This window comes from Vulpes vulpes, chromosome 3 (genome assembly GCF_048418805.1).
Source record: "Vulpes vulpes isolate BD-2025 chromosome 3, VulVul3, whole genome shotgun sequence".
In the NCBI taxonomy this organism is placed as follows: domain Eukaryota; kingdom Metazoa; phylum Chordata; class Mammalia; order Carnivora; family Canidae; genus Vulpes; species Vulpes vulpes.
In genome coordinates, this window is record NC_132782.1 from 89,845,399 (window position 1) to 89,871,579 (window position 26,181).

Sequence of the window (26,181 nt, forward strand, 5' to 3'; positions counted from 1 at the left end):
AGTGCTCCCATGTGCTGTACCCAGATCATGTCACCAAGTTCTCATTGCAGACTCTGGGTGCCGGTGCTGTTGCCATGGCCCAGATGAAGGGAGAGGTGTGGTGAGTTGGGCAGGTGGCAGGCTGATGGGTACTGTGGGGCCTGCTCATGCCAGTAGTCCTGTGCAGATAGCACAGTCCCATGGGACTGGGCCCCGGACTCTGGTTTAAAGTACTTGCTGAGTGACCAGATGTGGACATAGGGAAGCAGTTTGCGTCTCTGGTCCTCTCTCCCAGTGTGGGGGCTGGTCTTGTTGGTTTTGCTGGGTTTGCAAAGACCTAACAAGAGATTAGTGATTTATTACCTTACAAGGATCCATCTGCATCTTAGAGACTCTATTCTGAGAAGATGATGTCTTAGCCTAAGAAATGAATGTCTAATGGTGTAATTTCTTGCTCCTAATTGGATCCTCACACAAAAGAAGAACTCCCCTGATGTGGGAGGAACACTTCACTTTGTTCCTGTCTGAAGCAGAGCCCCAGAGCCTTAGCATGTTGCGTATCTGACAAGGCCTGACCTTCTCAGTGTTTTCTTAGATAGCCTCGTGTTTTCTGTCCTGGGCAAAGCTTGGAGTTAGCTTGTCAACTCTCATGGAAGAATCCTGTTGCCCTGTGCTTGTAGGCTCTCTGCAGCCCTAGCTTCCTGTTCGTGACATCTGGTATGTCTCTGGCCTCTCAGTCTTCACAGACTTCACTGGAGTTTGGTCCTCTCTTCCAGTAAGTCTTGCATGCTTCCTGTTAGGTCTGTGCCTGGGTGTTTGATCATTTCCATTACTTGCACATTGCTCTTTGCCCTAGTTGGCATCACCACATTCACCACAAGCCTGCTGGGGTGCCTCTTGGGGTCAGGGGGCTGAGAGAAGGCGGGCACTCCAGATGAGGAAAAAGAGCCCCCTGCACACCCCAGCCCACAAAGCCAAGGCCCGGTGAGAATCTGTTATAGCTACAGATAGAAATTGGCTAAATTATCTTTAAAAACCATGGGTCTCCTTCCAGTTGGGGGGGAATCCTCCACAACAGACCTTTTCGGGCTCACCTTGGTTCTAAGTATGCTGTTTTTGTATTTTTTAAAAAAGTTTTATTTATTCATGAGAGACACAGAGAGAGAGAGAGGCAGAGACACAGGCAGAGGGAAAAGCAGGCTCCATGCAGAGAGCCTGACGTGGGACTCGATCCTGGGTCTCAGGATCACACCCTGGGCTGATGGCGTCACTAAACCACTGAGCCACCCGGGCTGCCCGGTGTTTTTGTATTGTTCAAATGTCTCGTGCCTCTGCACTGACCCTCTCTGGCTTGGCTCCTTCTCAACTACCAGTTCTTATTGTGTCCACATTGAGTTTGCTCCCTACTGTATTATTAAATCTGCCACATCTTCGCCAACTGCTGCAATTTCTCTCGCACATGTTGGCCACACCTTGCAAGTATGTTCAGGGGGAGCTGGGTGACACATGGTCCTGGCCTTGGCTCCCACGGTCTTTTGCGGGGGCTCACTGTCCTGGGCTCTCTGCCAGCCAGGGTCTTAATGCTGCTTCCTTTGCCATGGAAGGGCCCCGGGCATAGCCTATAGGAAAGCTTGCACAGTGGCCCTGACTGTGCTATTCCTCTGGAGTCGGACTTGTCTTGTGCCTTCCTAACTGGGAAGTGTAGACACGTGGGTATCCTGGGACCCATGGATAAGCTCCACTTGGCAGAGCTGACCTCAGGTGTTCTGTAGTGAGGGTTTTTCCTCTCTGTAGCCTCCTTGATGTCATCTGTGAAAACATAGAGGGTCCAGAGCCCTTAGAACTGTGGACACGTTTCTGCTACATCCACTTGTCTGGAGAGGTTTTTTCAGTTCTTGTGGGATATTTTTGGAATTTCTGGCAATATCACCCCATGTCAACAACTGTTGTTCTGGAGAAGGGAGCCTCACTGCCTCAGCCAACCCTTTGGACCCCGCTGGAAGCATGTGGACACCTACCAACAGGGCACAGACATGTCTCCTTCCATGAGTTCCTGGGGATGGGCTTCCCACTCTGTGGAGCTGGGTCTGAGGCAGCAGAAACCATGACTGGGATGCTGAGTGCTCCTGTCGATACCCAGAATGAGTGTGAGCTGCCCAGACTGCCTCCAGATCTGGGCAGCTTTGGGCTTTGTTTCTGTTTTTTGTTTTTTGTTTTTTGTTTTTTTTTTTCAGCTGAAATACTGGATTTCTCCAAGTCTGTGTCTTGGGCCTTTCTGTCTTCTGTTCACCATGTATCTGTCACTTACTGCTGGGCTGCCCTGCCAGCGTCTCTGGAGCACTGTCTCAGCCTGTTCACTGGGTGGGCAGGCTGGGGAGTCACTAGAGTCCTCTTTCTTACCAACAACGTAGGGAATGTCTCTGTAGGGTAAAAATTCTGCTTGCACAAGTTCTGTAGCTGGGCTTCTTTCTCTGAGGTGCTGGCAGGCATGTCCCAGCTATATTCACTAGGAGACGCTTGGGAGAGCCACCCCTGGCTCCCTGTGGCCTGTCTGGCCTGTTGCGTTGGGTGTGCCCCTCCAGAAGTGGAACGTGACGAGGATAGTGTGTTTCAGCCCCTCTCACACTCCCCAGGAAGCAACAGCCACTACAGGGACCTTCTTGGATGCATGATGGGTCCAGAGCTGACCCAAAAAGGCAGCCTTTGACCAGGGTTCCCATTCTGACCTCAGCGTTGTCTCCTCTAGGACACTTGAGTTGCCTGTCCTGATTGGGCTCTGGGGAGAAGGCACAGCCTGAATCCTAGGATGCAGTGCACCCTGACTCCATCAGTACCACCTGTGGTCCTTGGCCCAGGCAGACCCTCCTGCATCCCCAGAGCACGTGATCAAACAGACTAGGGGCTTGAGCATCCTCCCTCTGGCGCTCAGCAGCGCTGAGTTCATTAGGATTGTTTTGAGGTTGAGGCACATTCCTCTGCTCCTCCTGCTGGTTATGGATTCATGGAATTGGGTAAGGCCCTTGGGATCGAACTGTGTATCCTCCCAAATTAAACTGAAATACACAGTCTCTATTTAAAGGTTATGCTGTGGTAGTGAGCCAGCCTCCAGAACCATTAGCATTAAAGTTTCATGATGCTTTGGAGCTGTGAGTGAGTTTGGCAGGCCACGTCTCCTTGCAAGGAAGGAGGGACTTGTTTGTCACCAGAGGAGACAGGCAGGTCAGAGGCTGGTCCACACTGACCCTGCTGCCAGTCTATGCCTGACACTTGGGCAGCTCCGCCAAGGAGCCTCATTTCCTGCCCCTGCTCTCATCTGCTTCTGTTCAGGGCATAGACCCCTATAAAGCTCCCCCTGCAAGTGTTCATCCATCTCCCACTCTCTGGGTCTCACTCAGGGGTGAGTTCTGTACACGAGGTTGCACTCTGCAGACTCTCCAGCCAGACTCCTCAGAAGAAAGGGAAAGAAAACACAGATTACCAACGTCAGAATGAGAGGGGACAGGAGCGCATGTTATTTTCCTGGTGGGTATAAGGTACATCTTGTAGTTTTGGTAAGCATTTCCCTAAGTGCTGGTGATGGGGATGGAGTGTTTCCTCATGTGCTTGCTGGCCACTTATATGGTTTCTTTGGAAAAATGTCCTTCTGGATCCTTCACCCATTTTTAAGTTGGGTTTTCTGTCTCTTTATTGTTGAGTTATAGGACTTCTATAGGGGTTTTTCATAAATTATAGATACTGGATCTTCATCAGATAGCTAATTTGCCGAGTGTCTTCTCAGTCTCTCGAGGATGTCCTTTGGTGTGCACAAGGTTTTGGCTTTTATCCATTTTGTCATTGGTATTCTTGGTGTCCTATCTGTTTCTGAAACTTGATACATCTGAGGTCATAAAGATTTACTCCTGTGTTTCCTTCTAAGAGTTTTATAGTTTTAGCTCTGACACTTAGGTTTTAATAATTTTGAGTTGATTTTTGAAGATGATGTGAGGTAGGGATCTCCCTTACTACTTCTGCCTGTGGACATCTAGTGGTCCCAGCACATTTATTGATGATCACTTGACCATAGATGCTTGGATTTATTTCTGGATTTCTTGATCTGTTCATCTGTCCTTTGTCAGCACCATACTGTTTTGGTTACTGTCACTTTGTGTAAGTTTTGAAAATAATAAATGCGAGTCCTCCAACTTTCTTCTTTTTCAGAATTATCTTGCTATTGGGGTCTTTTGTAATTTCATATGAATTTTAGGATCAGCTTTTCCATTTCTGCAAAAAAGACTGAGGATTTTAACAGGAATTGCATTGAATCTGCAGATCACTATGAGGAAGATTGCCATCTTAACAGTGGTAAGTCTTCCATTCAGCCTATGAACATGGAATATCTCCATTTATTGAGGTTTACTTTAATCTGTTTTAGCAATGTTTATAGTTGTCAATGTGTCTGTATTTCCTCCTTGGTTATGCTTACTCATGAGTTTCTTACTGTCTTTGATGCTCTTGAGAATGGAATTGGATTGTTTGTTGATTGTTACAGCTAATATGCAGACATGCCACCAGTGTTTGTGTGTTGATCTTGTTTCCTGCCACTTTGCCAAATTCTTTTTAACTCCAATACTTTTGTGAATTCTGTAGATTTTTCCATTTATGAGATCATGTCATCTGTGAGCAGAGATGCTCTATTTCTTCCTTTCCAATATGATGGCTTTTGTTTCTTGCTCTTGCATGACTGCTGCTACTGGAACTCAGTTCCGTGTCCAGTGGCAGGGGAGAAAGTAGACATCTGTGTTTCCTTCTTGATCTGAGGGGGAAGCTGTCAGTCTCTTACCACAGAGCATGATGTTGCTGTGGGTGTCAGAGAATGCCCTCTATCAGGTCGGAGAGATTCCCTTTGACTCCTGGTTTGTTGAACATTTTTATCATGAATGGGTGTTGGACTTTTGCCAAGTGCTTTTTCTGACTCAGTTGAGATGATCATGTGTTTTTTCCCCCTCATTCTGTTACTGTGGTGCTTTGCATTAATTGATTTTTTATGTCAAGCCACTCTTGCATTCCTGGCATATGACCCTTTCAGATGCCTCCAGTGTGGCCAGCTACTACCTTGTTGAGGTTTTGTGTGCCTGTTAAGGGTTCTTGGTCTTAGTTTTCTTTTCACGTTGATGCTCTCTCTCGCTGTGGTTTCAGGGTAATGCTGGTCTTGTCGAATAAGCTAAGAAATGTTCCTTCCTCTTTAACTTCTTGGAAGAATTTGGGAATTCTCTGTTAGTTCTTTTACATGACTGGTGAGTGTTCACTAGCGAAGCCCTCTGATCCTGAACATTCCTTTGTTGGGAGATCTTCTTGCTGACGGAGCCTCCTGACTTGTCACAGGTCTGCTCAGCTCTTACATTTCTTCTTGAGTTTGTCTGAATCGTCTAGGTGGCCGTAGGTGGACAGATGTTCCAGGATCCTCTTGCCGTCCTTCTGACTTCTTGAGGTCAGCCACAGTGACTCTTCTCTCCCTTTGCATCAGCATGTGGACCCTTCTTTCTTTCCTTTCACCAGGCTAGCTAAACGTGTGATGGTTTTACTCACCTTCACTTCTCGAGGCCATGCTTTTTTCTTTGAGGACTTGAAGGGGATTGTCTTCTGACTTCTGACTTACTCTGTGTCCATCAAAAGCCTGTCATCTGCATCAAGCTTCTCTGTATCTTGTCTGTGTTTTCTGATGATGCTTTCTAGAGAGGGCTCTTTTATGATGATGTACCTTGTTGCACTCTTCTATGGGGATTCTGTGTTTCTTAGCTCTGGGGACTTGCTGTCCTCCTCCTCTGGTGAGTGTCCGCTCACCCACAGTTGGGGTACTGCAACTTGTCCCCCACCCATGTGTGCTCTTCTCATTTCTGAAAATTCTTTTTTCATTGTGAATCATTCCTGTGGCTGTGTCTCCAAGCTCCCTGACCTCATCTTCCAGCAGGACGACCTGTATCTTTTTATTTCAGGTGTTGCTGTTTATGTTGCTACAAAGTTTATATTGGTCTTCCTTTTCCCCTCATGTCTATACTTAATATGTGAAGTATGAAATTTAGTGATACTGACTGTTTTCAGTCATTCTGTGCACATCTGTGTTGGGGGGACGCAGGAGATGTGTATTCCTGTGAAGATCCCTGAGGTTCATTCAGGGATCTGGTGAAACTCCTTAGACATAATCTAATCTGGTCGGGTGGCATTTTATGACATTCTGGGCGGACCCAGGGCTAATTATCCCCAGCTCTGGGCCTCAGCCTGCCTGGGTGTTCTGCCTGGTGCCCCAAGACCTGGGGCTTTGGAGTCCAGCTGGACAGAGCTGGTGCTTTTCCCTCCTGGCTCTTCTCATTCTTCACTGTTTGGTCTGGGGGTCTTTCCTGTACAGCATATGCCAGTCAGGTTCTGCTGTGCACTTGTGGTGGGCCCTGCATACCCCCTTCACCATGAGTTCTGGCCACCAAGGCCTCCCCACACTCCTGACTCTGCCTTCTCAGCCTGAGCTGGGCTATGTTCTGGACTCACCTAAGATGGCAAGCTGGGATGACCATTGGGCCTGCCTCATACCTTCCAGCCTTCTGTTCTCCCAGAGGTGTTACCCTAGTTCCTGCGCTTGATCCATGCTGACGTGAGGGCCTGGTTTCCAGGTTTCTGGAACTAGAACTCGAGCTCTGTTGGCCCTTGCAAAGGCACTCTGACACAGCAGTGGTTTGTTTCCCACCGTTCTCTGCTGTCTGCATGTGGCTGCCAGAGTGCAGGACTCTGCTGGCGGCCCCTGGAGCAGGCCCCTCTCTGCAGTTTGGGGTTAGGGCCTGCCCCGCACGCGCGGAGCCAAAACTCCAGAGCAGGGCAGTGGCGATACCTACGTTTATTCAGCAATTTGGCGAACGCCATTTAGTGCTTCTGGCACTCACGGGGGCCTGGAGGTCAGTGCTGGGCTCAGTGGATGCCGCTTTTCTGGAACGTACGGTTCCTGGGGCAGAAAGCCAGAGGGATTGGTAAAGACCTGTGGTCAGGACATGTGCCGCCACGTGGGTGACTAGCCATGGTTGGCTATCAAAAGCAAAGGCTTGACTGGTGGCCTGCTCTTGGGTGGATGCTAGCCTGGGCTCTAAGCCAGTAAATGGATATTTTTAGTGTTTTCTGACTATTTGAATTAGCAACGCCTGTACACTGTATGAAGTGAAGATCGTGAAACACAGGCAAGATGGTAGAGTGAAGCCATCTTCCCACTCGGCAGCCCTTTCTCGGAAGGCTGGGAGTGTCCCCAGCATCTGGTGTGTGGGTGGGCTCTGTAGCCCCTGACCTGGTCATGCAGCCTGTGATGCAGATGCTACCACTTCTCTTTCAAAGTGGAAAAGTCAGAGGCTTGGGCATTTCATGTTATGGGGATGGCCGGACCTTCGACCAGGTCTGAAGCCATTGGCTTCTGACGCTTGGCAGGTCTGCTTCCCGGGCCCCATGTGTGTTTGGCTCCATGTTCAGGCCTAAAAATGGCAGCAGAGTGTCAGCTGGCACATGGCTTTGGAGGAACATTTACCTCTTTGGCCTTGGCTTGCTAGCCTACAGAACAAAAAGCAGCAGCCTCAGAGGGAGCCATGGACAGGGCCGGTGTGTCTGGCTTCAGGGGTCAGGGCATCCCCAGGGATGCCCACTGTCCAGTGTGTGACCACAGTCTGCCAGCAGCCGGGCTCCCTAGGTGTTAGATTCGTTTAGAGCAGGCATTGCTGGTAATTATGCCTGTTAATTTGGAGAGCAAGCCCAAGAAAGGAATATAAATTTGTGTATTAACTTCAGAGGCTGGAAGGCAGAGCAGCCTCTCTCTGGGAGATACATGTAGAGATGAAGCAGGGAGCTTTGCGGAGTGGTTCCCATGGGCGGTGGCAGGCCCAGGATCTCGTCCGGGGTATATGTGGCCCGTGGTCTTGGTCCTAGTTGCGAGCTCTGCCTTGGGCCTCGTGCTACAACTACACACGGCCCCTGTGAGGGTGCCTCCCTTCCGAGCCCTACTTGTGGGCTGGAAGTGGTTTTAGAACGGCTCACAGAATGGCCCTCGTGGTTTTGTCATTTAGCAAGTCTCTCAGAAGATGCAATCCAATTAGTCCCATGTTCTTTTTTTTAAAACCACCTCCAAATACAGATTTTTCTCAGTCAAGTATGAAATAGGTAGTTGCAGACTGCAATATTAACGCATTTCCAATTTTAACTTCTTCCAGTGCCAGGTCATAGCAGTGTGGCTTCGCCTGGCTTAAAAGGCAACCTGAACACTTGTGCACACACCCCCTCCCCCGCCTGGGGCAAGCAGGGCCCAGGCCTGAGGGTGGAGGAGGGAGGGGCCATGGGCCGGCCTGTGCACCCTCCAGAGGGGGTGACTGAGGGGCTCTGCAGGGAGGGTGGTTCCACTCTGGTGTGTGTCAGGCCCTACAATGAGCATTTGCCTCTCAGTTTTCTCCCTTCCTGCTCAGACCTCACTTTACAGATGCGGAAATTGAGTTCAGCGTGTGTGTGAATGAGCACAGAGGCTCCTGGGCAGTGTGGTGAGGGGCCCTGGAAAATAGGCCATGGCTGCAGACAGCCCTGAACCCCATGCCCAGCTGTTCCCCAAAGCCCCTCCTCCAATGGGCTCTATCAAAGCCTGACTGGTTTCCCTCCTTTTAAATATTGACCTGTTGAAGTAGTTTCTGAAATGAGGTATCTGGTAGGTGAACAAACTCCAGGTCTTTTTCCTTCCTGGATGGCGTGTTTCCTTGCATATATACCCGGCTCCACTCACCTGCCCAGAGAAGTCCTGGCAGAGGCCTGGCTTATACACTGGCTTATACACTTATATGTGCCAAGGCTGCCTGGCACATAGCCTGGTGCAAGGGAAGCACCAGGTATGGGCTGTGTGGGTCATCCATTTGCTCTGGTGCCCTTGCCTGTGGGCCTGGACCACCCTTTTTGTGCCCTGCCTGGGCTTAAGAGGTGAATGGAGTGTATCTACCTGGGCCAGTGGGAAACAAAGTCACACAAACAGTGCACGGGGGCTGGCATTTCTGGTTTGGTGAAGAAGGTGGCCTTAGAGATGGATCTGAACGGTGGCTAGGGATCTGACCTGCAGACAGGCATCTTGTGTCCTGTGTGCTGGCTACCACCCCAGTTTGGGGAGCTGGGGAGTGCAGGCACCCCGAGGGCCTTGGCATGAGTGGGCTATAGTCGTTGGAGGGTCAGGGTACCTACCAGGCACTAGCAGTGTAGGAGGGGGTCAAGTAGAAAGCCTGTTAGTTATGAGTCAAGCTTATAAGTTAAAAGGGCCTGTTTTGCTTTGAACACTGTGGAATAAGTCAGCATTTTTTCCTTCTTTCCTGGAAATTGTCCAAACGTACCAAAAAGAATAAAAGCCAAACAAGGCAAACCTAAATTTGGGCCCAACAGAACTATAGCTGAATCCCTGGCCCCTTACACAGGAGGGAGCTGGCCCTCAGCAGTGGCAGTACTGGAGGCGTGCAAGATGGTGCCCAGAAGTGAAGCTACTGAGAAAGAACAGTGCTCTGTGACTGACTCTACTGGGGTTCAAGGGGCACCCCTGTTTGCCCTACAGTGGGGTAGGCGTGGTGGCCACAGGCAGGGAGGCAGAGGCCAGTCAGTTCAGACAGGTCTGAGTGGCTCTTGGATGTACAGGGAGCTTGTGGCTTCCCTTCATGCGGAGAGAGGTTGGGTAGGTACACAGGACTCAGAGCCACCTGGTCAGATTGGGAAGAAGAGAAGGCAGCTCATCCTTTCTGCAGTCTGGCCTTTTGCACAAAGCTGCATTGAATGAAAGTCACCTTCACTGATGAGTTATAAAGGCAACATCACACAATTTTGTAAAACCTAGAAGTTTTGGAGAAAAGCAGATAACAAAAAATTTTCACAGAAAAAATTAACAACCTGACCTTGAGCAGATGAAAATTAAGAGAGTTTTGCTGCAAATCTGGGGATATCCATGGAGCCAGAACAGAGGCTGAGCTGGAGCTGGTGGCCCTGAGGGCTGAGGTGCATGTCTACAGGGAGCAGTGGCTGGAGCTGAGCAGCCAGCATGGAGCTCCGGAAGCAGGACCAGGTGGGTGCCGTGGATTCTGCAAACGTGGAGTTGACCTGTTCTGTGGAAGTTCTCAGGAAGGGAGAAGACAGAAGCAGACATGGCAGCAGCAGTGTTCAGCCACGGTAGCTGAAGGTTAAAACAACGGAAGTTAACATTGTGTAGCAAGCACACATTTAACTGGGCAGTGGACAGCGAGAGGTGAGATATGTCTGACTCGTCACACATCCATTGTAGGAGGTGAACAGGAACTGTCGAAAGCAGAAAAGTGCAGATATTATGTCAAGTAATGATTTACGAAAGCAACCACTACAACAAAAAGATACAGACTCTTATAAAGATCAAGAGAATTTCACACAAAAAAGTAAACAAGATGAACAGAGCACACATATATCATCAATGTTCAGAAGGAGCAGAAATGGGGAGAGATTTGGGGGAATCATCAAGGATGCCACCATGAGGAGAATTTGTTTTACTTCGTGACCCGTGATATTTCAAGTGGGCCAAGAATCAGTGATGGAAGAAATACAGTCTGTTTTACATGAAACCCTCAACCCCAAAACTAAAGGATACTCTTTTTGTAAAGTGCTCGTAGGAGATGTTTACCAGAATTCACCATATGTTGACAATACAGAAAATCTTCTTAAGCTCAAACAGGTAGAACTGATGGAGACATGCACACCTGATCACAATGTGATGAATTCCAGGTTATGAACAAAACAAAACAGAAAAAGAAAACCCTAACCTCCATCTTTAGCATTTCTTGGGTCGAAGAAGAAAGGGCATCTGGAAATGCACGGAATCTAGAAAACATGTCTCAGAGCCTTTGGGAGGCAGAGCAGAGTTGAGAAGAAAATTTACAGATTAAATATTTATATTATTGAGCAGGAAACTGTGAATAGAGATAGATTAGACCCCGCTCAAGAACTCAGGAAAGGAAAACAAAATAAGCCCTAGTAAAGCAAAAACTAGGAATCTGCAAAGATCAAAGCAGAAGTTAATAAAAAAAAGTGAAAACTAGTGGAAATAATAAATAAATCCAAGTGCCTGTGCCCCAAAATAAAGCCAGTAAAATGTATGAATCACTCACAGTCCCAGTGAAAAATAAGTAGATGTGCCCTCCTCCACACAAGAACTGAGAATCATCAGAGTTTCCGGCAGGGAGGAATGTGGGGGGCCCCCTGGTGCTCAGCCCTCAGGTCCTACTCGGTGGTGCCCCACAGGTGTGGATGTGCATGATCTGGAGCCGGCCCAGGGCTTCTGCACTGGATCATGTGTGAGCTATACCTCAATGACAAAGGAAGAAAACTTGGAAGTAAATCTAAAAAGAATAGATGTAAGTTATATCACAGATCGACTTAAATACAAATCTGAGTAGGGACTCCTGGGTGGCTCAGTGGTTGAGTGTCTGCCTTTGATCCCAGGTCCTGGGATCGAGTCTCACATCAGGCTCCCCATGGGAAGCCTGCTTCTCCCTCTGTCTCTGTCTCTCTGTGTCTCTCATGAATAAATAAAATCTTAAGAGAAAAAAACAAATCTGAATAAAATGAATACTTTCTAGGAATGTGAAACCTATTGACTCTGGAAGTGATAGAAATGTTAAAGAGACCAGTTATACATTTGTTGCAAAATGGCAGCTCCTGTCCTTCCCCAAAGAAAAGAAACAAATTGTATCAGATTGAGGCAGTTTTGAGGGAGATTCTGTGAGAGCATCAGGTGTGTGCCCCACACATGCTGACTAGAGGCTCTGAGGGGGAGACTTTTGGGAGGTGAGTGACAACTGTGCGGTGTGGGTGTCGTGCATGCACGGGATTCAGGCTGCAGATGCCACCCCAAGCACCTGGGATACGCCCCACAGTTTCCCCCACATTGGACTGCTGGCTTGATTTTTGGGTATGTGCTCCATATTGGCTGTAAAGGCATTTTACAGAAATCCATGTTCAGTCTTTATGAAATATGAACACATGGATAATTTCTCAACATAATAAAGTATGTTTATTTCAGCCCCAAACTGACATGCTGTAAGTTAGAGCTTCAGCTCCCAAGAGCCACAAAACAGGTTCAGGACATCCTGGGTTCCTGGTGTGGAGGTGCAGCCCCCAGGCTGGGAAGGAGGGAGGCCACCAGTCTCTGCGGCTGACATGATCATGAACTGAGACCGCCTGCTGAGAGCTGCAGCAGCAGCTGGAACAGCGGGCAAGGGTGGGGAACAAAATGAATGCACAGGGATTTTTAGGCCTGCACATGGAGACACAAGTTAGACAATACAAGAAAATGCCTCCCATGCATAACAGCGGGCACAGACAGGAAGAAGCCCCAGTCCTGCTGCCTATTAGGGTGTGTGTGTGTGTGTGAGGCTGACAGCACCCTCGTGAATAAGATGGGCAGCTGTGTCCTCACACGCTGACTCCCCAGAGTGGGCATTGATACAGTCCCAGTGTTCTCTAAAGCAATTTTGTTGGGATGTTTGAGGGGAGTGATGGGGTGGGAGAGAGAAAGCACCCTGACGTTGTGGATGGAACAGTGGATGGAAAAGGAAGTCAGAAGCAGAGGTAGAATGTGGTGAGTGACAATGTGGAATCATACATCTGTGAGGGCCATCATGCTTCAGGATACTCATACAGGGACATCTGGGTCCATCTGGGGAAGGGAGGTCGGTCACAGGAGGACACTCGCTGTGGGGAGCTGCTTACACATGGGGGGACCAGCACACCCCAGAGCCGCCTTGCCCCAGCATTGACCTAATGGGATCAGATGGGAAGCTGCAGAAACCTTCGCCCATGAGAGATGGGTCAGCAAGAGGTGGGACATTGATGGGGTGGAGTTCATGGAGCCACACATGTGAACCGGGGAGGCTCTTCTTGTGCTGGTTGGGAAATCTCTCCAAAATAGATGAAGGGAGAAAATGAGAGTACAAAACTGTGTGCAGGCTGTCACCATTTTTCTAACAGAGAAATAAAGGGAAGAACCTATTCATATTTGCTGGTGGGAGCACAAGCTGATTCTGGAACCCCACAGCCTAACGGCTCCAGTGGGCTGTGGGTAGTGCCTAGATGACTAGGGTGCTTTGTGCAGGTTTCTGGGGGGTATACGTGTTGTGTGCCACGTCGGAACCTCAGGTCCTAAGGCTGCATAAGGTTCACGGCTCCCACAACGAGGGGCCAGGACTGTGGCATCCCTGGGAAGTGTCCTGCCTTGCAGCTCTGCAGACCAGCTTTGTCTGCTGCATGGACACTTGCAGCCGTGAGGTGTGTCTCCCTCCTCTGCTCAGCACCTCTTCTGCTCAGCCCTCCCACCGAGAAAAGACTGAGAGGGATCTTCCCAGACAGGACTCAGCTGGTTCTGTGTCCTTCCAGGAGAGTCATCCTGTTCTAGCGAGGCCAGTGTGTCCACTGGCCTGTTTGGCCATGGCCGTGAAGAGGGCACAGGGCCCACCTCCTGCATGCATGTCTGGGTGGCATAGGAAAGGAATGGTGAGCCTGGCCAGTTCAGGGAGGTTTGCGTGTGGGAGGGGCAGGAGAGGCCCCAGACACAGTGGATGCCGCTTCACCGTGAGCGTGGGCAGGCCTTGGTCCGTGTCATCACATCATGGTGCCACTATGTGGTCGTGTAATACCTGTTCTGTGCAGGGGACCTCATGCCAGTGGGCACTGGTAGGCATGCGTGGAGCAGCTAAGTGTGTGGAGACTAACTCTCTCTCTTCCTCTGGAGACATTGCCAAGGCCACTCCAGCTTGTGCTTGCTCTCCATGACTAGCAGGATGGGGGAGCCCACTTGTGCGAGGGGCCCACTTGGGACCTCGATGATTAGTATTGAGGCCTCACAGGCTGGATGCCTTGGGCCTCATAGACTGTATGTCTCGGGCCCAAGAATTCCTAAATAAGCTGCCCCAGGAGACGTGGAGACACTCTACTCCCTCACCCCTGGACCATGCTGATGGCTGACACCCTTCCCGGAGACAGTTTGTTTCCAGTTCAGGACAGCGGCATCATCCATGTCCTGGGAGCTCTCAGCCACCCCAGTTAAGGGACCTGGAGGGTGGTGAGGTGGGTCTGCAGACCTGGACTGGCCCCGTCATTCCTAGCCTGTGCCTGTGGGTGGGCGTGCCTGAAATCACCTGTCCCTTGAGCCTTTGTGGAGTCGGGTGGGAAGACCAAGTGGCCTCCCTTTGGGGCATCAGGACGGGCCACTGTGGGGAGTGGCTGTGTAGGAGCTGTGTGGTGGGAGAGACTTGTGTCTGCCTTGCGCTCCCACCCTGCCAGCTCCCCCTAAGCGCTCACCAGACTGTCACAGTCGTTGTTCCATTCAGGGACTTCTATGGGGCTCTGGAGCTTGACACCTGTCAGCTCACACCTGTGCTGGTTCCTGCAGCTGACTGAGGTCATTTCTAACAAGTAACAACTTATCAGAGGCCATAGAGGATGTCTGCCCTAAGGACAGCTCTTGTGTGATAAACACAATGCAGCGAGCTCTCAGAGTGCCTAAAAACTGCAGGTCCATGGTCCTGGTGCTGTGCCCACCACCCACAGGACTGTGCCTTCCGCGAAAGCCCTTTGAGAGATGAAGGCCCACCTGCCCCCTCTCCCAGCCTCCCATTCATTCACAGACAAGCTGAATGCTGAGAGATCGGGGGCATTCAGAGCACCCCATGGGCTGAGATGGCCAGAAAAACAGCTGAGCACAAGATTCCCATAAAGGAGCCTCAAAACCCATGTCTGTGCCACAGTAGACCAGCCTCGGTGCATGTCGGGCAGTCTTTTTTTTTTTTTTTTAATTTTTATTTATTTATGATAGTCACACAGAGAGAGAGAGAGGCAGAGACACAGGCAGAGGGAGAAGCAGGCTCCATGCACCGGGAGCCTGACGTGGGATTCGATCCCGGGTCTCCAGGATCGCGCCCTGGGCCAAAGGCAGGCGCCAAACCGCTGCGCCATCCAGGGATCATGTCGGGCAGTCTGAGGCGACTGGGAGTCAATTCTGGGGTCCTGTGTCCCCAGTCCACCATGCCCCTGCTCTCCTCTCTTGTTGTGTAATTGGTTACTGAGTGTTCTGGTCCAAGAACCGGGCATACAGCTGCCAGACTGACCACAGATAAAAAGGGCAGAACCACATCTGGCAGACAGTGCCGTCCGGAATAGCCCTGGACTCTGGGAGTGGAAGTTCTGGGGGCTGTATGCAGGCTCGCTCTCGGGAAGGCCCTCGCACTGCCCTGTGCCTGCACCTGGAGCAACAGGCAGGAACCCCCCTGCCCTGCTCCTTCTCTGGCCCCGACCAGCACCCCCCCAGTTACCATGAAGTCCCTATTCCCTTCCAGGCAATCTGTCCATCGTCTGTCATTCTGCAAGGGAATTTGAAGCAGCAAATAAATAAAATACCATGACTATTAAAACAGATCAAAGCTTTGGTAAACTCAGACTGTGTTCTTCCCAGTTGCTATAACCTCCTTTCCCCAGATTTCGATGTTTCCCATTAGCATGCTGCAGAATGTCTTGTTGTCCTGGAGGTGGGCGCAGAGAGAGAGGTTGCGTCTGCATAGCTGGCAGGCTGTGAGGTACAGCTGCCCAGGGTCCTCAGGACACAGGGTAGCCCAGGAGATGACGGCTCTGCCCCCAACACCACTCTCTCCCCACAGAAGTCAGTTGCAGGATCTTGGGTACTTAGGGCCTGTTGGGAAAAGGGGCTGCAGCAGCATCTCCTGCTGACCTGCCTATGCTCTCTTCTAGCTGGAGATGGAGGTGAAGATGCTACAGTCTCAGTCCAGCACCGCCGAGCAGAGCTTCCCACTGTCCAGGGAGGAGGTGAGCTCGCTCAGGTATGTCAGCACCTCTGGCCTCTGGGCCTGCCTTTCTGAATCACAGAATCCTCTGCACAGACTTGGCTCTTCCCCCAGAGCTGAGGGCCAGGCAGGGTCCTGCTGTCTGTGCCATGGCAACAGGGCCTGTGAGTAAGGGCTTGTCTGGAGCTAGGCACAGACAGCCCTATCTCAGAAGGGAGCCGCTCACAGGGTGCTTCCCATGTGCCTGCCGGGCCACCCTCAGCCTATGTATTGAACCAGCTCAGAGCACCTCCTGTTTCCCCTAGAGGTTTTCCTGATGCCTCCTGACCCCATCCTGACACAGCACCATGCCTGGTGAGGAGTAGCTCAGCTGGGCTCCTCTTCACTCCCTGGGCCGGGAGAGGTAGCAAGTTCTAAAGGAGGAGGTTTTCAGGGAGACTGAGGCAGAGCTCCCCTTGGGTCACTGAGCTGGCCCTGCTGTTTCAGTCTGTTACTGGAAAGTGGCTGATGGGCAAGTAGATGCCAGAAGCTCTGGGTGCAAAGCGAGTGCAGGCCAAGCAGCCTTGGTTCTGGGGTGCTCTGAGCGCCTCCACGGGACAGCCCAGGGTGCACGGGTTCCCATCCTCAGGTGCTTTTGGTGGGTCGGGGAGATGTGGGCAAGGACCCTGCTGCTTGGTGACATTGCCTGGGGCTGGGGTGTGAGCTGGCCAGGCCCTGTGCCCCTCCTTGGGCCTGTGTCCTCCTCTGGGCAGACAGCCCTCCTTTGCAGGTTGTAAGAACTGGATGCGAGACTGCATGTGGGCCATGGATGTCTCCATGGAAGTGTGTGGGTGCCAGTGATGGCGTCCTCTGGATTCCAGGTTTCTTCCATTGTTTTCAGCACTTCTCTCATGTCAGGACCTCCGCCTCATAGATAGCTGTCACTAGAGATGCCCCCCCCCTGCTCCCCAATTCCAAAGTCGCCAATTTATTATTCTTTGACTTGTTCAGAAAGGAGCAAGTGGGATGGGCGTCCTTTAGGCTGAGCATGAGAACGAAGCAGTGGTGAGCAAGGGTACATCTTCTTTCTTCCTGAATTTTACAGTTTAACAGGGATTGGGAGGATGTTACATAAAATCCGGTCTGCAGCATCGGGGTGCAGGAAGCATGGCAGAGGTGCTATGAGAACAGGTGTCCATGGGGTCTGCGGTGTGATGAGCTCTGTGGGTGGGCCAGACAGGGGCGGGGACCCCAGGGGAGTAGGGAGGCGGCAGTATGTGAGGACGTGGTGTGGAAGGAAGGACTCCATACTGGACAGAGACCAGCAGGGCATGGGGACCAGGCCAGGCCAGATGAGGGCCTGGTAAGGATGTGGCCTTATTCCCAGGACAGTGGAGCCGGCAAAGATTTCAGGGCACAGAAGCAATCATATCTGTCGTGTAAAAGCTTCCTGGGCTGTCCTGAGTTGGGGTCTGGAAGAGGGGCTTGGCAAGGGGACAGCTGTCTCCCAGCCAAGAGTCAGCTGAGGATCTGCTATAATGTCCCTGTAAAGAGACGCGGAAAACACTCTCCAACACCTGACCTCTAGGAGCAGCCCCAGCCCAGCGATGAGTGCAGTTGTTGGAATCTGAGGGTGGGCTCAGGGCCCTGGAGAGCAGGTGGGGTTTATGTGGGTCCTGATGGTAAGTAGGTGAGGAGGAGTGGCACAGGGGCTCCCGGGACACAGACAGGTGGCTTCCAGGGGCGGCATGCTGGATATGAGCCTGAGGGGCCTTGAGTGCTGCCCTGGGAGTCTCATGCCAGTGCGGGAATGCAGATGAGAGGCGGCCTCCAGGCTCTGCCTTAGCGCCTCTCTGGCCATATGGCAGGTAGTTGGGACCCTTCTCTGATGGACTTGAGCCTCCAGGTGCAGTGGTTAGCAGGACTGTTAGCAGTGGTTGCACTCCAGGTGCAGTGGTTAGCAGGACCCCCTAGAGATACGAGTGGGACTTCCAGGACCTTGTCTGCTGTCAACAGAGCAGGGCCGGCTGTGCTCTCATTTGTGTAGTCTGGCACACCTCTGGTAGATTCATTTTTATTTATTTTTAAAATCTAAATAAAAGGCTTTATCAGTGATATGCTGTACATCAAGATCAAAGCTGCCTGTCCCCACTGTCTTGTTTGGTGAAAGCAACTGTGGAAGACAAGCCTTTGTGGCCAATTAATAGAAATTGGGTCGGCAATTGTGTGGACCGCTTGCCAGGACACGTGCACATTGCCCTCTGAGTTTCTGGCCGCTCGACGGGGAGCTTGAGCCACATTTGACGGCACAGGACTTCGTGCACTTCCCCCTTGGCCCTGTGGTGAGGGCACCTGCTGGGCAGGCTCTGGGGTCCACCAAGCACAGCCACAGGGAGCCCCTGACCCCTGCCCTTTCCCTGGACCAGTAGCTGAGAAACAAGGTCTGTGAGCCCCTGCCAGCCCCTCAGCACTGGGTTGTGAGCAGATCCCATGGAGCACCCCACCATTCACCCCATGCTCCTGGTGCCTCTGCTCCTCCTGGCATCCCCTTTATAGTAAATGTTCCAAAATGGTGCTATGCCTCAGTTTTCCCTGTGTCACATGCCATACTTTGCTTTTCTGGGAAGCTGCAAGGAGCCATTCAAAGTGGCCCTTCAGCTGGGGGTGGGGATGCCGACAGGCAGCAAACCCCCCACCCCAGGAGGATGCCCTGGCCCCTTTGCTCCAACTCCTCGCATAAGAGAGTGAGGGGAGCCCTAGTGCCCCTCCCCACTATCTTTGTAATCTCTTGTTGCCTAGATGCAGAGGAGGCCGAGTGGGTTGCTCATGGGCTGCTGGCCCTAGGGGACGGGGATGGGCACAGGCAGATGGGTGTGTTACATGTGAAGTGCATGTGCATTCAGTATGTGGTCGAGGACATGAGGGGCTGGTGATGTGTTAACTGTGCACATGTCACACAAACACACACACGGAACATTGCTCTTTAACGAGCAAATGAGGGGACTCTCCTCAAGAGATTTAAGTGGAGGCTGCGAGGCCCTTTCAGCTGAAACAAATCCTGGTTCCTTTCTGGTGTCACATGGCAGCTCTAGCAGATCTGAGTCATTTGTGGATTCAGTGGTCAGGTGGACTCAGTCCTTCCAGAGTCACGCCCAACTCTGCCGCACCTGCTGGGCCCTCCCACCACTCCTGGCTTAGCCCTAGACCCTCTCTGCCACCCGAGACCTCAGCCCCCCTCAGAGGACAGCAGGCCCTGTGCCCTGTGGTTCCACTCACACCATTTTCAGAAGGCAAAGTACTTACTTTGCCTTTGGCTCTTACTCAGTTTTTTTTTTTTTTTTTTTTTTATGATAGTCACAGAGAGAGAGAGAGAGAGGCAGAGACACAGGCAGAGGGAGAAGCAGGCTCCATGCACCGGGAGCCCGACGTGGGATTCGATCCCGGATCTCCAGGATCGCGCCCCGGGCCAAAGGCAGGCGCCAAACCGCTGCGCCACCCAGGGATCCCTCTTACTCAGTTTTTAAAAAAAATCTTATATAGATAGTCCTTGTGGAATATCCTGTGTTCTGTGCACCTGCAAGTCCATGATCAGAAGGACATGGAGCCTGCCCCCTGAGCTCCCAGGGCCAGTGGCTGATCTCAGAGATGAGGGCAGTGCTGGAGAGGTCCTGGCAGCCCAGTCCCCACCCACAACTCAAGCCTTGAAGGCAAAACCAGCTTCCCTGCATTTCAGACCTGCTGATGCCAACTCCTTTCAGACCTGGGGCTGTGGGCCTCAGCGAGTGGTCCTGCTGGGGAGGTGGTGTGGTCAGGAGGAGGCAGCCCTCCAGCCCTGGTGCTCACAGGCCATGAGCTTGTCCTCCAGCACCGGGTTTGTCAGTCAAGCAGGGAGCCTGCAGGTATCTCTGTGGCCTCATGCTCCCTGCCGATGGGGCAGCTCTGTTGGGAGGTTAGATAGGGAAGCCTGTGGTCAGTACTGAGCCATGGGCACCTCTGTGAGCGATGTCCTGACAACCACACGTGGGCCCCTCCCGTCAACCCCCTGCTCCACGGTCTGAAGATGGTGGCCTCGCCCGGAGGCCATGTGCCAGCCCGTGGTGTCATCTGCCTCTCTCCACCCTGCGCTGACTTGTGCGGTGGGCTGTGGATGAGGCATGTGCCTGTGTCTGTCTCTTTTAAGGCCTGAGTCTTCTCCTGGCACCCAGAGACCCACTGCCATGGCCCTGTGTTCATGTGCTACATGGGGCGCTCAGCGGCCCATTTCATTCCTCACTTCCATTTCTCTAGTACCTCTTTGAGACTAGTATCACTTGGGCATTAAACTTCCTGAATTAGTGCTCTGTTTTAAAAAAATTTTTGATCCTATTTTTCATCTTTTTTTTCCTATTTTCTGTGAATTTTCTTAGATTTATTAGTCTTATTGTATTCCTGCTGTGATGCTTCTTAAAATTTCTTGTTGTATGGTGGTTGCCCTTTGAATATCTTTCTATATGTAGGACTCGTTGTTGTAGCTTTATGAGTAGACCATGCTTGCACCTGTCCGCCCTTCATGGACAGCGTGGTGGGTATAAACCAGACCTTGGTATTTCGTGCTAGATGCTGTCCTCAGGAGTGTGGTGGCCTGGAGGGCTCTGCTGGGCCACCTCCCAGGACCTCACAACTGGTGTGTCTTTGGGGAAGATCCTGTCTGTGAGGTGGAAGTGCTGCCATTGCCTGGGAACTGAGGGGACAGGATGGCAAGCTCAGCATCACTATGGAAACCTTCCCGTGGCCCCCTGGTCACTGCGGTGACTTTGCACTTTGGTATTCCTCGGCCTGGAGACCTGCTGTTTTCTCTATGAAGAAAATAGACCTCTGATATTCTTCTAAGATGAGGAGAGAAAAAGGTGATGGAGGACACCAAGAAGACACAGAGATGCTGGCTTTTCCAAGGATCTCCAAGTCCCATTCTGGTCAGTCATCCCCTTCCACCTATGTCCTCACTGTATGACTCAAAACCTGTCGTGGCACACAAGCAGGGAAGACCTGGAATGGGAGAAGAGGTGGCCCACGTGAGACTCTGGGACTTGAGCGTCGTGGTGATGAACCCCCTGAGTCCCTGGCTGAGGAGCTGCCTAGGCTGTAATCTGGACCAGCTGCAGACATACCCAGGACGCTCCAGAGAAAACTCTCCTGACAACACCTGCCCCATGACGACCAGCAGGAGCACTCAGGCCCCACAGGCCATGTCAGCTGGGCCAGCAGTGACCCACCTTCCCCTCCAGTCCCTAGAGCAGCAGTGTCAGGGGTGACAGTAGGGCAAGGGAAGCCGGCCTTCTGTGCCCCGCTGAGCAGGAGCCACCAGCACCCAGATTTCCCCACCTCCTTGGCATCTAAGAGCTGAGGCTGGATGGCAGCAGCCTGCTTACCTTCTCCCACTGCCCCAGGCTCCACAGGCTTGCCAGGAAGCCTGTGCTCCAACCTGGAGCAGCGAAGTGGCCCTTGTTTTCCTGGCCCTGGTGTCTGTGGGACCCCATGGGGAGCCCAGCTTACAGCCCACTGTGTGCAGGCTACCCCCCTGCCCGCATGGCGTGAACGGGGCCCACAGGTGGTGGGACTTGCACCTGCCTCCTGGACCTGGCACTGCCTCTACACAGGGGCTACTGCCTAGAGCAGATTCACTTGGTTGCAGGATATGGTAGAAAGTCTCACGTCGTACCCAGAGCCAGGCTATCAGCTTGAACAAGAGGAGACGATCAGCAGACAGCAGCAGAGCAATGACGTCGGTGGTAGAATTATCTGACAAGGATCATAGAGCAGCAGTCATAAAAATGCTGCAGCAGACAAGAATCTTCTTTAAACAAGCGAAGAAATGGTAAACCTCAACACAGAAGGAGAAATTTGTTGAAAACAGACAAAAGCCCAACAGAAATGTCTGTAGACCTCGAAAATCCATTGACCAAAATGCAAAGTTCCTAGAGCAGCCTCAGCAATGGGGCAGAGGTGGATGGACGGACAGACGGCACCAGTCAGAAGGACAGAAAACAGGCTGATGGCTGACAAATGGGAGCAGAGCTACTGGGATCCGGCCCCGGAGATAAATATACATTGATGGGAGCCCCAGAGGCCACAGAAAGACGAGCTGGAAAAACATCTGAAGAAATAATGATAGTTCCTCAGATTTGGTGTAGGGCATAAACATAACAGATTTAAGAAGCTGGGTGAGGGATCCCTGGGTGGCCCAGTGATTGAGTGCGTGATCCTGGAGTCCTGGGATCGTGTCTCTGCATGGAGCATGCATCAGGCTCTCTGCATGGAGCCTGCTTCTCCCTCTGCCTGTGTCTCTGCCCGCCCCCACCCTCTGTCTCTCTCTCTCTGTCTCTCATGAATAAATAAAATCTTTAAAAAAAAAAAAAAGTAGAAGAAGCTGGGCAAACCCCATATCGTATAAAACACAGAGATTCATACATGACACATGCTAATTAATGTGAAAATTAGAGACAGGGCCTTGAAAGAAGCCGCACAGCTGCCCTGTGTGTGGATGCTGCTTAGAGCACCGTGGACCCGTCCTCTGGGGCTGGTGAAGTGCATAGCATCGTTCCTGCCCTGCGAGAAGCAGACTGTCTTGCCAGGGAAAAGTGTGCTCCAGGGGCGGGTGGGAAACCAAGCCTTTCTCAGAGTGCAAGTAAGAGACCTGCCCTTGCTGAGCGGCCAGGGGAGCATCCTGGATAGGTCAGGTTAGCAGAGGAGAGCTCAGGATTTCCCACATGGGAGGAGGGCAGTGGCGTGTTTGCTGACCTCCACACGTTTGCTGACCCCCCCTTGGGGGTTGGAGGCCCATGACCTTATGCAGTGGTGGCGCTTTGTGTGGGGGACGACAGGCCAGGGTGCAGGGGTGGGGAGAGCCCTGCCTCTGCTCCTCAACACGGCATACAGTCACACTGCCGACTGGGGGGCAGATGTTTGTTTGAGTGTCTGAGGTAACCCCAAGGACAGCTGTACAGTGTGCTGCACTCAAAACTACTGTCAGTAAAATACAAAGAAGTCTTAAAACGGTCCAGGGAGCCCATTGGAAGGCAAAACATAAGAAACAGAGGCATAATCAGGAAACAAATAATATGATGGCGGCTTTAAGCATTAGCAAATCAGTAATACTTTTAATGGAAATGATCTAAATGCACCAGTTCAAAGATAGAGACTGACAGGTGGATAAAAACACAGGACCTATCCTATTCTGGCAACAAGAGGCTCGGAGCAGCCACAGCCACCTATGTGGGTTGACAGGGGAAAGGTGAAAGGTGGGGTATCACTCACATGTTCATTCTTTCAAATGTGGCTGCATTAACTAATATCAGATAAAATATACATGAGAGCAAAGAAAGTAGCTGTGGACAAAAAGGGCTATAGGGTGAGGACCAGTATAGCAGGAAGATGTGATGATCCCTTGGGATCATTACCTTAAGAGCAACGGACCAGTTCCTTAAAAACCACAGACTCATGAAACTCAACCAACATGAAATATATTATCTGCATAGTCTTACAAGCATTAACAAATTGAGTTCATAACTAAAATGCTTCCCAAAAAGTTATTTCCAGGCCCACGTGTATCCCTGGAAAATTCTAAACACTTAAAAGAGTAATTTGCATCAATTTTATTCCATCTCTTCTGGAAAAAAGAGGAGGTTGTCAGGGTTTGGGAAAGGGGTGTGTGTGTCTCGAAGAGGATAGAGGATGGCATGAGCAGCCTTCTGTGTTGATCCAGTTCTGCATCTTGTCCTTGGCGGTTACGTAGATCTGCATGTATGCTGGGATCTTATGCAGGCTAGCGAGTAGGAATCTGGAGGCCACACCATCTCAGCCTTCTTGGGTTTGATACTGAACTATACTTGTTTCAGGTTGTTTCAGATGAGGTGAAGAACAGGTGGTCCTCCTTGTACTTTTTTTGCAAGTTCCTGTAATTATTTCCTGAAAAGTAAAAAAAAGAAAAAGAAAAGAAAAAGAAAAAATGAAACAAACAAAAAAAAAAACCCACCACACCTCCAAACAATCTTCTGGTTTGAGCCCTACCTTCACCATTTCCAGAAGTGACTGCTGGTTACCCATTCCTGAGACTGTGGAAATTTCTTGGCTTTGCCGCTCTAGGATTTAGATTTTTGAGTTATTTACTACTCTTCCATCTGGTGTCCAGCTTTTAATGGTCTTTTGATGTTGTCCCTTCTTTTATTTTCTTTGTCCTCTTGGGAGTACAAAGTACAGGAAAAAGAGTGGAAAGCTTTTACTCTTGTGTTAGTGAGATTTTCAGAGAAATTGCACTTACATGTATGTATAGAAGCCACAATCTCTCACTGGAATCTTGGTGTTTTTTCCATTTGTGTATGTTTTATAAACAGTGAAGCACATCATTCAAACCCTGTTTCTCCACTTTATAACCTAACAGTTTCCCATATTTTTGCAAGCTCTTTGTAAATGTTAATGGATAGTCTATTCCAAAACATAGTTAATTAATCTACTTTTGGAGCTTGAGTTGTTTCAAGTTTTCAGCCATTCAGAACAAGCTACAATGAACACTCTGCATTAACTGTTATCCATGATGGGTCTCAAAAGCCTGGCAATATTTAGACCATGGAAATCTGGCTGTGTCTAGGATTCTGATGCATTGTGCTTTTGAAAGTGATGACAGCTCCTTGCTCTAATAGTGGTGGTAATCGTTGTCATCAAAGCAGCTAGCGTTGATTCAGTACGTTCCATGGGCCAGGCTCTATACCTGGGCCTTCTCTGCACTGGTCTACAGAATTCTACAAACAAATAGTCCAGAGAGGGATTTATTTTATTTTATTAAAAAGTTTTTATTTATTTGAGAAAGAGAGAAGGTGGAGGGGGGTGGGGGCAGAGGGAGAGGGAAAAGCAGCCTCTCTGATGAGCAGGGAGCCAGATGTGAGGCTCAGTCCCAGGACTCCAGGATCATGACCTGAGCTGAAGGTAGATGCCTGACAGCCACCTAGGCCCCTGCAAAGAGGGATTTAGAAACTAGTGTTCTACTGAGGATAGTTCACCTACAGTAGAAAGCATCCCTTTAAAAAATTCAGTGTTAGACACCTGGGTGGCTCAGTGGTTCAGCATCTGCCTTTGGCTCGGGTCTTGATCCCTGGGTCCTGGGATCCAGTCCACATTGGGTTCCCTGTAGGGAGCCTGCTTCTCCCTCTGTCAATGTTTCTGCCTCTCTCTGTGTGTCTCTCATGAATAAATAAATAAAATCTTTAAAAAAAGTAAAATAAAAAATACCGTGTTACGACTGGTGGAATACCAGAGGCAGGGTCATACAGTTGTCTACCCAAGCATGGGTCTAAGACTTTGCTTTCTTTTTGGAAAAGGTTTAAACAATAATGAAACTAAATAAAAGCCAGTCTACTTTTATTATTAGCATGTACCTTCAATTCTAAAGAAGGTGAGCAATAAAATTACCCCTCCACACGCCCAGTGGTGTAGAACATTTGATAGATGTGCACACATACATTCACCATCATAGTAAGGTACAGATAAGGTACAAAACGTTACTGGGAGATTTTTTAATATTTTACTTTAAAAATTATTATATAGTATAATTGCCTTATTTCATGAGGGGTGCCATTCTATGAATTTTAATTGCCCCCTAGTTGGAGTACAAACTAATTTCATCACCTCAAAATCCCCCTTGTGTTGTTGTAACCACCCACCTCCACATGGTGGACTCCTTGGCAACCATGGATGCCTTGTCTATTTTTGTCAGGAATGTCTGATGAATGGAATCCCATAATATGTAACCTTCTGAGACTGGTTTTGCCTTGCCAATGTCAAGGTAAAGGTTGTTTTTCCCTCTAGCAAGGCATTAACCTTAAGACAATGGAAACTTCCTGAGGAATGTCACACATTATCCCACCCTGGATGGGGATTGTTTGTGGAATATCAGTTTCTGCTTTGTCCTCAGCTAGCCCTCTAAGAGGTTCCCCATCTTTTCCCCCCTAAGCAGTTTTGACCCTTAAATCTTTAAGGTTGTTGAAGGTGGAAGGTCTTATCCTCCGTAACTTCTTCCTGCTGAGTAGGGGCGTAGAGATGTCCATACCTATGGGTCCATATGGTCAGTTGGGGAGCATATCTGGGAGTTATAAAAAGAGGGAGGCAACCCACTCCCTTTCTGATGACTATTGCTTTCTGAGTTTTGAGATCAAGAAGTATGAATATTCCAGCTTCATTCTTCTTTTTCAGGATTATTTGAACTCTTCCGACATCTTAACCACATTAAAGTCTTCTTATCCGTGAACATGGGATGCCTTCCATTTATTTTGATTTTCTTTTATTTTTTTGTAAAATTTTATTTTTAAGTAATTTCACAGTGTGGGGCTCGAACTTACAACCCCAAGATCAGAGTCACATGCTC

At 50.3% G+C, this 26,181-nt stretch overlaps 1 protein-coding gene across 9 annotated transcripts in view; it reads left to right on the forward strand.

Moving 5' to 3' along the window:
- MAD1L1 (mitotic arrest deficient 1 like 1) overlaps positions 1–26,181 on the forward strand; it is a 345,798-nt gene that overhangs the window by 208,499 nt on the left and 111,118 nt on the right. For all 9 annotated transcript variants that reach the window (XM_072753315.1, XM_026011310.2, XM_072753319.1 and 6 more), the window contains one exon: positions 15,757–15,845. In XM_072753315.1, coding sequence (XP_072609416.1) covers positions 15,757–15,845 — 89 coding nt within the window. The remainder of the gene's footprint in view (positions 1–15,756; positions 15,846–26,181) is intronic.